The following is a 12,095-nucleotide window of genomic DNA, read 5'->3' as shown; positions in this document are numbered from 1 at the left end:
AGCGAGACTTTGTATCGCATATGACGTGAAAACTTCGGAAGCGTTCCCGTACTATACAAACATACGGCATGTGCGCAACAACCAGAACAATGCCAGCTGCAACGGTTTTCTACTTCAGCAAGGCGCATTGTCATGATATGACATAACATGAAACTTCTTACGGCTTGAAGAGGGTTTGGAAGCTCCTTAGTTCTACCCGTTCTCTTGGTCACCTTGCATTCGCTGCTGGTCTTGCACTGCACTCACTGTGGGCCAGCTTGGGCTGTCTATGGTTTTAGGACTGGGATGCCATCGCACAGCTAATCCGCCCAGTGCACAGTTTTATCCAAGAGCGAGAAACTGCGCGCGCAAGATACAGCGTTAAAAAGCTGTGATGACGTTACTCCTGAATAGATTTTTTTACAATTGCTTATAAGTGACGCTCTTAGAACAGCAGGAGCAAAGCAGGAGACGCGATGAGCACCACAGCACTCAGCGTCCGCAGCAACAACAGTAGCATCGACGTGAGGTCAACAAGGAAAGCTACTAATCACTTTGCTTACTGGGAGCCGGAGGCTCTGACACCGGTAAGGGCCCGATGAAGGGGGCCCCATTCATGGTGCCCGGGGACAATGGCTGCTGTATGTAGTGTCAGGTTTCGCATCATACAGTCTTGTGTAGCACTTGCGCAAAGAGTTGCTTGTAAGTTGTACATGGCGTTGCTAGGAAGCTGCAAGCTGTGGTGTGCATGTTGGCTTCCTTTGCATGTTCTCATTACATCGCCTGCGCCTTCTCTGTTCCAAGTTTATGAATGATCGCGATACCCTTATGATGTATCCTTACAAACTTTATGCTCCATCGCTACCAGCCTCTTAACCAACACTGGCCGTGTTACACGCCTTACGCATATATCAGGACGGCGCCTTGGAGCCGGATCCAAGCAATGATTCGTTGTCCCGCGCTCTTTCCAGAGAGCCCAGCCGTGCGGCCACTGCGCGCACCACTTCTGCCCTAAGCAACCACAGCGTTAGCAACAGTGCTGCTGTTCGGTCGCGTAGGTCGATAGAGACGAAGCCGCGACCGGTCGGCACAGTGCAGCCCTGGGTAAGCAAGTCCGCAGAGTCCCCGTGTACTCCCCCGCTTCTCCGCGACCCCACAAGCTCCCCCTCTTCCCCTACCTCCCTCTTTCCAACACCGGCACCCCTTTCCTTCCTACTTTCCCTCGGTCACTTGCCCTTTTTCCCTTCTCCTCCCCCCTTCCCTAGCAGCTGCAAAATCCCCTCCTCTGCCTTTTTTCCCTGTCTTTCACCTCACACATACAACCACATGTCTGCAGCAAAAACTCCCTCGGAAGCACGAGCACACTGCCAAGCCTGCGACGCAACGTCAAAAAAAACCACTCGCACACGCACACGCAGCTCTCCCCTCCAAACCTTCCAAACCTTTTAAACTTCTGCCGCCTTACAGGATGACCCTGAGCCCGAGCCCGAACCGGAGCCCAGCAGTGCCGGGTCCCAGGTCCCCGGCCGGAGGACCCCCGGGTCACTCGCCCAGGGAACAGAAGCGGAAGGTGGCTATCAGTCGCCGCCGGCAGTCTCCAGGGAGGGCAGCAAGCTGCTGTCCAGGCGATCCTCCTCAACATCCCGAAGTCGCCACAGCCGCGCAAGTGGCGCAAGCAGCGCCAGCAGCAGCCGGAAGTCGTCGGCGCTGGGCTACGTGGAAGGCGGCGCCGCCCCCGGGGCGGGCGATCCGCAGGGCTTTCAGCATCAGCATCAGGAGCAGCTGCCGTTTGACGGTCGGCGGGAGGCGGACGACTGGGAGGCGACGGAGCAGCAGCCGGAGGTGCTGCAAAGGCGAGGCGGGCCAGCAGGGCTGTCGTCGCACGAGGAGGCGGCACGGCAGCACCGGGGACCGCATGCTGGGTTTGGGCCAGCGGTAAGTCGAGTGGAAAGCTGGTTTGTCGGCTAGCTGGCTGATATTGGCTTTCTTTTTCAGAGGAAGACCGCTGCTTTGGCCGGTTTTGCTTCCTCGCCGTTTGGTTCCTCCCCATGACTCTGGTTCCGTTTTGTTTTTTCTCCGTTGTTGCTGTCCCTCGGATTGTGCCCACGCGCCCTTTTTGAGTGAGATAGATTTCTGATCCAGCGAGTAGCTGCGGCCAAAGGTACTGCTAGCTGCTGTCGTTGGTTTCTGACGTTCTCTGCGGCGCCATCCTTTGGATGCGTTCGAAGGTGGCGTAGAGCGAAAATGTGTGTCTTGAACAGGACACTACCATGTACGCGCCAGCCTTCTCCGATCGGTGGTCTCTCTCTCTCTCTCTCTCTCTCTTTCTCTTATTCTTTCTCTCTCTTTTTATTACACACACATACTCTCTCCGACTCTCTCTCACATATACATACGCCACGCAGTCCAAGTCCGAGCGCAGCAGCCGGTCCGCGTCGGCCGCGGGAAGTCGTTCCCCAGAACCCGAGGCAAACGGCGGCGCGGCCCCATCCACGACGGCGCAGCGAGACGGCCCCAGGAGATCAACCCAGACGCCGACGGCGCTCAGCCACCGCAGCCACGCCAGCAATAGTCCAGGTGCTGCCGGTGTTGCCGGTGGTGGTGGCGGCAAGCGGCTGAGTGCCGCTGCCTTGGAGCTGCAAGACTTGCCGCCGGATGCGCTTCCATGGGTGAGGGCGGACCGGACCGGACCCGTGACTGGGGACCGTGCACCGCCTTCATTCTGCTTGTCCCCAAGTGGGGGTTGCCATTGTTGGGTTTCATTTGCTACCATGGGCTACCGTGTGAAGCTGCGGCGTGGGGCATGTGCTTCTTTGCCTTTTGCACAATGGTTTTGGAGCGTTTTGAAACCCCCGCCTGTGCCAAAAGGGCACAAGGGGCTGCTGTCTGCGGACGGATTCATAGCTGCTGTTACCACTTCGGGAAGGCTTTGCTTTGTGTGGGGCTGGGAGTTGCATACGTTGCGCCACGCCTGCCGCCTGCAACGGAAAAGATGAAAGAGTGCGGCAACCCGCGTATTGACATGCATCACGACGCGTTACGTTGCACACCCACGCGGCCCAGACGCCCCGCGCTGTCGTTGGTAGGGATTCGACGCTGTCCCGCTCGCCCGTAGTTTCGCGCTACATGCCACCTCGTGTGTTTTAATTAACGGATGCCTTGCCGCAATCCTGCGGGGGTCTCTGCCCGTAGAGCGAGCCGCCCGAGTACGTCAGCCACGTGTCCTCCACCGTCAGCGTCAACAACGACCCAGGGGTCGGTACGGTGCACCCACAACCGCCGTCAGGGCTGTCCCGGGAGACCAGTCGTACATCAAACCGGGCCCCCTCGGAGGGGGCCGCCAACATTCGGAACAGTAGCACAGGCCACAAGTCCGCTGGTCACGGCCACGGCAAAACGCCAGTGCCGATGCTGCCGCTGGTAAGCCGTTCCTCTCGGGGGCCCAACAGCCCCCAGTCCACGGTTTTGCCTGCTGCTGCTGCTGCTGCTGCTGCTGCTGTTGCTGCTGCTGCTGTTGCTGCTGCTGCGTGTTGTAAAGGTCGAGCTTTTTAGCCTTTTATGCACATGTCACTTCGCATTGGGTTGGGCCGGGGACGGGGCTTTGATGCTGATGTTTTGTTTTTTAATTGAGTCCCTGGCTGCGCTTATCATGTCATGGCAATGTCCCTGCCGCATAGAGGGATCGCAAGTGCAATCGCTTCCTCTCTTGTTTTCCTACAACTTTGCTGAGAACTCCCATTTCCTGCCGCGGCTTCTGCATGCAGCGCGAGCTCGCCGCCGCCGCCGCCGCCGCTGCTGCCGCCGCCGGCGTCTCGCAATCGGGTCCATCGACGCCCACCGAGCCGGCGCCGCCCCCTGCACATCCGTCACTCCCAATCCAAGCCCCACCGGCAGCGGCTGCGGTGTCATCGTCACGACCTCCGCCCGCTGCCCATCCGTCGGGAGCCTCTGTCCCAATGGCGGAAGCGGCGGCGGTGACCCCTCCCCAGCCTTCTCGTGAGGCAAGCAGGACTTCGGTGCGGGCGGGGCCTTCCACGGATGCAAATGGCCACAGCATGGGCACGAAGGCCCCATCCGGGAGCCACCGGTCAATGCTGGAAATCACAAGTCACCCCCTGGTGAGCTGTCGGCACTGGTGCGCTGACTCTGTTTCAGCACGGCCGTTGCAGCAGCCCGCCCCGAGCAGAAGGACGATCCGCCAGTTCCCACTCTCCCAAACTCAAACCTATCCGGCATGCGTCCGCTCACGACGTACGTGCTTCATGTGGCCTTTTGCAACACGCAAACGTGTCGCCGGCGGCTTGCGGACCATGTCATCGCCAAATCCCAGTCCTAATGGTGTTGAGCACAGTTGGGGAAGTGTAAGGCCTAGGAAAAATCCCTATCAAGCCCTAGAGAGAGAGCGCGATCGGGCGCAACATACCATTTCCAAAAGTCACTTCATTATTACTTTTATAATATCAAAATAGTTTTTTAAACCCTTGGACATTTGGGCTCTTTTCCTTTTGTATGAAGTTTTGATTTTTTCTGCTAACTGTTTGGCAGTGTTAACTTAGGGTTTGCCTTCGGCTCTCGCAGGTCGATCCAGATTTGGGCAGTCCAGCCGTGACGCCCTCGGGGGCCCTCCCCCTGGAGCCTCCGGAGCCCGTTCACGAGTCCCCCCGACCGCCTGTGTCCCGGGAGGGTAGCCGGGTGTCCCGGCGGCCGTCCTCGGCCAACAGCGCCAACAGTGTCGACCGCAAGACGCCCTTTGCCAGGAAGTCCGCTACCGACTGGCACCAGGACGCGCTGGAGCAGCTTCCCTGGGTAGGCGGCCTTGGGAAGAAGGGTGTGCGTGTGCGTGTGACACTCTGCCTGTATTTGGGAGGAGAAGATCACCGAGAGTTTTTTTGTGTGTGTTCAAATGACCCCCCCCCTCCTTTCTCATCCCCCCACACGCACACACAAACCCTCTTTGCAGTCTGCTGTTGCACTGGCAGAATTCAGGTCGTCCTTCAAGAAGGCCTCCATCTTGCTTTCCGACCCCGCGGAGGAGCCCCTCACTGCGAGATTGGACGCGGGTGGGTGGGTGGGAGGGGGCACACACACACGTGCACGCGCGCACGCGCGCACATGTGTGCCAGAAAACGGACAGCTCCACAAGACACAAGCTTTCCTCTCTAGCTCCATCCCACACGCTGGCACCGTCGGCACGGCCACGCGGCCACTTCCACGCGGCCTCTGCCTCAACCCCCTTCCTTGCCCTTGCCGTGTAGTGTTCGCCTTGCCTCCGGAGTTGTGGCCTGTGCTGCCTGCTGGTGCGCTGTACTGCCTGGAGGCCGCCGACCCACGGGCCACTTTCCAGTACATGCAGCACCGTGACTTCCCCGACACAAAGGTACGCGACGTAGGAGGACCGGATAGTGATAGGGGTATTGGAAAGTGGATGTTTTGAGCTGCTTGTAGTTGCGTGCTTGTTCATGTCTCGACGTCTTAGGGCTCCAAATTCTGGTCTCTCCCCCCCTTACTGTCCATCTACGGGGCTGCTGAACATTGCTTGGATCAACACATTGCTCACCTTCCTAGCTACCAATTTATTTTTATGTGTTTATTGCGTATGTCCGTGCACTCATTTCTTCCTGTGTGCAGGTCCGCGTGAACACGTACTTTGGCAAGTGGGGTCGACATCTGGTTGACTTCGTTGTTTCGTGGCAGCCTACTCCGCGCGCTGAGGCGGCCTGGCAGCTGGAGGGAGGAAAGCAGCCGCCATTGCCCTGGGAGCAGAGGCAGGTGGTGGCGCACACGACCAACGGTGAGGGAAGGGGCTGCCGGGAAGGAAGGTTGTGGAGGACGATGATGATGGTGCCTGAGTGTGCAAGCTGTGGGGTGCGAAGAGATGTGTCTGGGAGTAACGGCCCGCCTCATACCGGCGCTGGGCCCTCCCTCCCTCCCTGTACCCCTGTACCCCTGTACCCCTGTACCCCTGTACCCCTGTACCCCAGGCATTTGCGAATGGTTACGTAATCCGCGCACTGGGATAACTTATTAAATGATCTTTGTCCCCGCGAGCCACAAAAGCTGTCCGTAGGCCCCCAAAACCCCAAACCCACGAAACCCTAAATGTTCCCCTGAGAATATTTCCCTCCGCCGCTCTGTCATGTTCACGTTTACGTCTCTCGGCCCCCTTATTTATGCCAGGCGAGTACCAGTACGCCAACACCCGCATGCGCTTCCGCGGGCCCAAGTCCACCGAGCCCGATTCGGGGCTTGTGGAGTACTGCGACGCGCACGGAGTGGACCTCTTGGATACCAAGGTGCGGGAAGGGCCAAGGAAAAGGGGCCTAGAGAAAAGGGGCCCCCGTGAAAAAGGGAAGGAGGGTCCCCCTGGCTAGGTGCGTGGGGAGGCGGCGTGAACACGAATATTATGTCAAGGATGAACCTGCTCAGCAGCTGCCAGGCAGGGCAGGCTGCTCTCCTCCTTCCAAGCCGTCGTACCTCTGAGCAAAGCATCACAATTGTTTCACCGGCACCGTGACATTTGTCGATGGACTCTGAATGCACCGTCGACAGATTTCGCACATAACAGCTCTGATGCCTTTGTTGGGGGATTGACCTTTTGGCCCCCATCCCTCTGTGCTATTTGTTAAGGTTTTAACAACTCCCTCGTAGCCAACTACACCTCTGCTCGTATATGTAAACTTAAAAATTTCTAAATCTTTTCCATCTCTGAATATTATAATAATAATAATAATAATAATAATAATAATAATAATAATAATAATAATAATAATAATAATAATAATAATAATAATGGGCCACAGCTGGAATGTGCATTCCAATCCAGTGCCCCAACACCGAGACATCGCTGAGGGATATAATATCGAATTTAGGATTTGAATCCTTTTCCAGCATGCCACAAGTTCAGCAACTTAAAAAGTTGGCTTGGGGTATGGTCATGGGACCAAATTGCAGGGAAGAGTTATCTTATGATGCAAGAGAATGGCTGCGACGTCTGCCTTACGTCTCTCCCGAACGCCTCCTACCCCTCCCTCCCAGTGCGCCCCCTGTCCTCCAATACTCCTCCTCGTCTGTTTCTTTACCCTTTCGCATCGCGCCCTTTTCAGAATCCTGCTCCCTGCTCCCTGTTTTTAGGCCGCCAACGAGACCGCCCCACGCAACAGTGACAAGGACCGCGAGGCGCACCTGGTCGACCCGCCCCGTCCCAACACCTGGGGCGAGTTGGCCAGACGGCCGCTGATCAGCAACCTGCGCAGCCGCGGAGGCGGGGCGTATGTCCACCACGTCACATACGACTATTCCAGTAAGTGGGCGGAAAGATTTGAAAAATGCAGCAGGCCAGGAATTCCCTGATAAAGTGTTATCGAAGTGGCTTTTACATGATAACGTTGTTGGGGCCATCATCCTCGCATCAATTCCGCTGGATCCGTCACACTGCGGATTGCCATTTGCCGCTGCGACTTTTGTTGTACTCTCTCCTCTCTTCTCCTTTCCTCTCCTCTCCTTTATTAGCCTACAGTGCTATGAAGACCCTGGTCCCCCACAAATACCACGTTGTGGACGCTACTTTCTCTCGTTCCCCGTCTTCCGTGCCCACATGTCGTGCAAGCGTGAATCATGCCCACTACCGCATTATGCTGCTCCCTTGCAGGTCTTCGCACCAGCTGTGGTCGCCGTGTCCCCGCCGGCTACTTCTTCACGCTGGCCCCCAACGCTTCCCCCAGGACGCCGCCCGTCCCCGGCAATAGCGCCGCCCGCTCATCCTCCGTCGGGCGCTCCCTCGCCGGCGGCCTCCGAGCCAACGGCGACCCCTCCTCCTCCATGCGCATCCGCAGCGTCAACGGCCCGGTGCAGGCCCTCCTCAGTACCTTTGGAGAGAGCATCAGCAGCAGCAAGTGGGGCGCCTATGTCGGCGGCGCCAGCACCGTCAACATCGGCGCCGCGCCCGCCAGTGTAGCCGGCTCCCGGCCGTCAAGCGCCGGTCCTTGCCGCCGACCGGAGAGCGCAGTCGGCGGCCGTCTGCCGCATCTCCAGAATAGCTGCGGCCCATCGGAGCTTGGAACGGTCAGGTCGGCATGGAGCAGCATCGGCGTCGGCGGGGGACTTGTCGGTGTGGGCGTCAGTGCCGTGAGTGCTGCCGGCGTTGGCGCGCCGCAGCGGGAAGGCAGCCGCCTGGCGGCGCCGGCGTCGCCGACGCTGGTGGGGATGGCGCCGAAGCAGCGCTGGAGGACGTACGACGTGCCGTTCAACCATCCCATACATTCGACGCGGGCGCAGGAGTTGGGTGCGGATATGGCGGTGGCGTCGGGACGGGGCGTGCGGACCTTTAGCGACGCCGCCGCGGTGCTGCAGGTGGGTCTGGGTTTGGTTGGGGGCTTTTGCTGGGCGGACGTTGGTGGCTGGGCGGGCGGCTGGACGGTCGAGGGATGTGTGCGGTGTTGGTGGTGAGGTGGAGTGGAGAGCAGGTGTTGAGGAGAGCACGGTGGGTGTGGCGTGTGTGTGTGGGGGGGGGTGTAGCGTGGGGTATCTGACCTGGGCAAAGCAGGAAGTATTTACTGCTCCTCCACTCTCCATGCTTTACCCGTTGTGGGTTATTGGTTTTGGGGGCTTTGTCGCAGTCAGGCTGTAAGAATTTTACAATAGTCGCACGATTTTTGTTGACTTGGTCTTGGAATAACTTTGTCCTGATTTCCCCCTCAAGTTGGCTCCTGCCGCCTCCTGTGTTGGCTCCTGTGCTCCCCTCCTGTGTTCCCTGCCCAGATCGCCGAGCAGGAGCTCCGCCTCCCCCGCGCCTTTGTCCCCGGCCCCGTGGTGGTTCCCCGCTGGGAGGACATTCCCCGGCTGTATGCGGAACACATGGAGGCGGCCAGGGGCCTTATGCCGGTCACTGAACTGGGTGGGTGGTGAAGGGGGCGGGGGGCGAGGGGAGACTGGGGGAGAGAGAGGGGGGAGAGGGGGGAGAGAGGGGAGGAGGGGGAAGACCGGGGGGAGGGGAAGGAGGGGCGAGGGGGGAGAAGGGGGAGAAGGTATCAAGCTGAGGGGGAAAGGGGGGTATGGGTGGAGCCCGGTTCTGGGTAGGTGGGTAGGGATGGGGGTTACGTAATGTGAATGGGTTACGTGGATGGCTACGACGGGCTTCCATATTTCAATTCCCGGGAGAGCTGTTGGATTTTACGATGGAGAGGAGGGGGGGGCAACCGTTGTCCATCTCCTAGATTGTTCGTGGCTGTGCACAGCCCCTACCTTTGTATACATCCCGTACATGCCTCCCTACAGACATGTACGGCAGCTCCAAGCTGCACATGCTGATCTACCACCTGCAGTGCGCCGCGACGCTAGAGTACGACAGGTGGGGGTCTTGAGATTGGCTGATTACACGCGAGTGACGAGCGATGTGTCGCGGCCCTATCCGCTTCTGTCGTAGTTGGTAATCCCGCACTGCCTTTCCGTGTTCTCTCTCCGCCCTCCCCTTCCCTTTACCTCCTGACGAACTCCCCTGCCGCACCGCCATTCCTTCTCTCCCCCTTCCCCCCGCCGGGCTGCAGGCTGGACGCCAAGCTGCTCCTACTGCCGCAGATGGCCCGCCTGGGTTGTAAGAGTGTGGAGATAGATGCATGGCTGCAGGTGAGGGGGGCACGAGGGAGGGCCCCGGGGGGGTGGGGGTAAGGTTGAGGTAGGAGGGGTGAAGGCAGAGGCTACATTGCAACGGCGGCTGTAAGGCGGGGGGAGGAACGATAGCGGGCAGGGTGAAACCCCTTCTCCTATGGGGGCCCCTGCCACGAACATTCCCGCGAGTGTGTGTGAGAGAGCGTGTGTGTGTGTATGTGCTACTTGTGCTTGCTTACCCCCTTACCCCCCTTGCTCCACACCACCTGAAATCCATCTTCTCTGCATGTTCATGTACCCTCTCCCCGCTTTCCCCCCCCCACACCGCCTTTCTTTCCCCTCCCCTTCCTGTCCTTCAACTGCTGCTGCCCCCGCGCCTCACTCCCGCCCCTTCCCCCTACCCCCCCCGCAGGTCCTAATCGAACATGCTGTGTACCTGTACGACAAGCTGGACATCACGGACCGCGCCCGGTGGCGCCCCGCGGTCCCCACCGAGCGCCTCCCCATGCGGCGCTCCGTTACCTTTGCCAAGGCCGCCGCGCTCGCCAACCCCAACTCGTCCTCGTGGAACTTCCCCGACCCACTGGTCAGCACGTCGTTCGCCTCGCGCTCGGCCCTGAATGTGGCGGCTCAGCCGACGCCGCCCGTGCCGACGACTCAGCTGCCGGCGGCGTCAATCAGCATGGACGAGTGGGCCGCCATCAACAGGGTTATGGATACGTGCCGTCATGCGGTGCTGCATGACCACTGGGTGCGGCTGAGGTAGGTGTGGGTAGGGTAGGGTAAGGGTTGGGCGGGGCGGGGAAGGGAGGGGGAAAGGCTGTCGTGTGTCGGGGGCGGGGGGGAAAGGGGGAGGGGAAGGGAGGGAGGCGCGGAAGCGGGGAGGGGAATACGGCGCTGCACGTTGCGGGGTATGGCACGCCATGGCCTCGCGCACCGCGCCATGGCCACCTCCACCCCTCACCTTGTTTTTTGCCTTGTCCTCCACACATACACACTCACACGCACACACGCGCGCACATCTACAGGCCTGTGATGACGGGCACGACAACGGCCGGCAATCGCTCCTACTCCTCCAGCCGCGCGGGCAGCATGATTGGCTCCGTGTCTGACGCCTGCGCCACCGCCAGTGGGGAGGGCGACCGGCCGGCCTTGGACCCCGACGACCCGTACTCCCACGGGGCGGTGAACCGGGAGCTCCTGGACTACATGCACCGGGTGGGGACGGGGCGCCGCTGGGTGGTGGGGGGTGGAGGCAAGAGCTGGCTGGATGCATGTCGTGTTTCGTAACCCCACTCGCCGCCTCTCTCCACCGCTAGGACACAACCGCCTCCACCTCCTTCTCCTCCGTCTCGGGGCCCTCAGAGGCTCTCTGCACCCCTCCATGTGCAGTTGCTTGCCCTCCCCTCCCTTCTTCCCGTCCCTCCTGAAGGCATCCCGTGTTGGCTGTGTGGTGGCCCTCGCTTCCTCCCCCCTCTCCCCTCCCGTCCCTTCCTAACCCCGTCCCTGGTCTGGCCCCCCAGGACCTGGAGGCCATGTCCTCCCCCGACTACGTGGCCCCCGTCCCCGCCACCGGCAAGAAGATCAAGCAGCGCGGCTACCGGGGTGAGGGCCCGCTGCCGCCGGAGCTGGTGGCCGAGATGCCCACCGTGCACCGGCCGGTGAGGTGCAGGGGGGCGGATGAGACACCGCTGCCGCCCGAGTTCCAGAAAATGGACTTGTGGAATGTCAAGAACAAGGCGGAGCAGGTGCGGTGGTGGCGTGTGCATATCTGTATGGTATGTATGTATGTATGGTATGCATGTATGTATGTATGTATGTATGTATGTATGTATGTATGTATGTATGTATGTATGTATGTATGGGGGGGGAGAGAAGAGCGGGGGAGTGCGGGTTGCCCTCTGATGAACCCATGTCTTTATTTCTTTCTGTTCCATCTAGGATGTGGATGTGGATGTGGATGTGGATGTGGATGTGGATGTGGATGTGGATGTGGATGTGGATGTGGATGTGGATGTGGATGTGGATGTGGATGTGGATGTGGATGTGGATGTGGATGTGGATGTGGATGTGGATGTGGATGTGGATGTGGATGTGGATGCGCTGAGATGAGTTGGGGCTGGGTTCCCTGCAAAGATCCACGTAGGAGCCGGTTATCCCGTTATCCCCTATCCCGTCCCCAGAGAGTTCGCGGTTGCCCGTTAACACTGGCGACATGGCCTCTTCCCCCTCTCCCCCCTTTCCTCCTCACTCCCCTCTTCCCCCTTTCCTCCTTTCGCATGCATCGTTGCGACTTGCCCGCCTGGCTCGCCTGGCGCTCTTCCTCCCCCATATCTACCTACCCGTACTTCCTCTCTCGAACCCCCAAACACGCACACAAACACGCACACAAGTACACACGCATACACACTCACTCTCTGCTGCCTGTGCAGATTGACTTGACCAAGTTCAGTCCCGAGGTGGCGCGGGACGCCGGTGCACTGAGGTTCAGCCAGGTGTCGGTGATGCGGCTG

The 12,095-nt window shown here is 59.6% G+C and overlaps 1 protein-coding gene across 1 annotated transcript in view; it reads left to right on the top strand.

The window, feature by feature from the left end:
- Positions 1-455: 455 nt before the first annotated feature.
- VOLCADRAFT_92248 (uncharacterized protein) overlaps positions 456-12,095 on the top strand; it is a gene marked incomplete at both ends in the record, with an annotated part of 16,361 nt that continues 4,721 nt past the window's right edge. The window contains 19 exons of the mRNA XM_002951722.1: positions 456-566; positions 1,447-1,914; positions 2,385-2,648; positions 3,172-3,399; positions 3,744-4,097; positions 4,558-4,815; positions 4,940-5,039; positions 5,235-5,356; positions 5,608-5,770; positions 6,157-6,272; positions 7,111-7,279; positions 7,628-8,328; positions 8,737-8,872; positions 9,253-9,325; positions 9,522-9,600; positions 9,995-10,344; positions 10,611-10,800; positions 11,106-11,330; positions 12,015-12,077. Of these exons, the coding sequence (XP_002951768.1) occupies positions 456-566; positions 1,447-1,914; positions 2,385-2,648; positions 3,172-3,399; positions 3,744-4,097; positions 4,558-4,815; positions 4,940-5,039; positions 5,235-5,356; positions 5,608-5,770; positions 6,157-6,272; positions 7,111-7,279; positions 7,628-8,328; positions 8,737-8,872; positions 9,253-9,325; positions 9,522-9,600; positions 9,995-10,344; positions 10,611-10,800; positions 11,106-11,330; positions 12,015-12,077 (4,170 nt within the window). The remainder of the gene's footprint in view (positions 567-1,446; positions 1,915-2,384; positions 2,649-3,171; positions 3,400-3,743; positions 4,098-4,557; positions 4,816-4,939; positions 5,040-5,234; positions 5,357-5,607; positions 5,771-6,156; positions 6,273-7,110; positions 7,280-7,627; positions 8,329-8,736; positions 8,873-9,252; positions 9,326-9,521; positions 9,601-9,994; positions 10,345-10,610; positions 10,801-11,105; positions 11,331-12,014; positions 12,078-12,095) is intronic.

This window comes from Volvox carteri, assembly GCF_000143455.1.
Source record: "Volvox carteri f. nagariensis unplaced genomic scaffold VOLCAscaffold_25, whole genome shotgun sequence".
Lineage (NCBI taxonomy): Eukaryota > Viridiplantae > Chlorophyta > Chlorophyceae > Chlamydomonadales > Volvocaceae > Volvox > Volvox carteri.
Note: the sequence above shows the minus strand (reverse complement) of the source record. Positions and strands in the feature narration are given on the sequence as shown.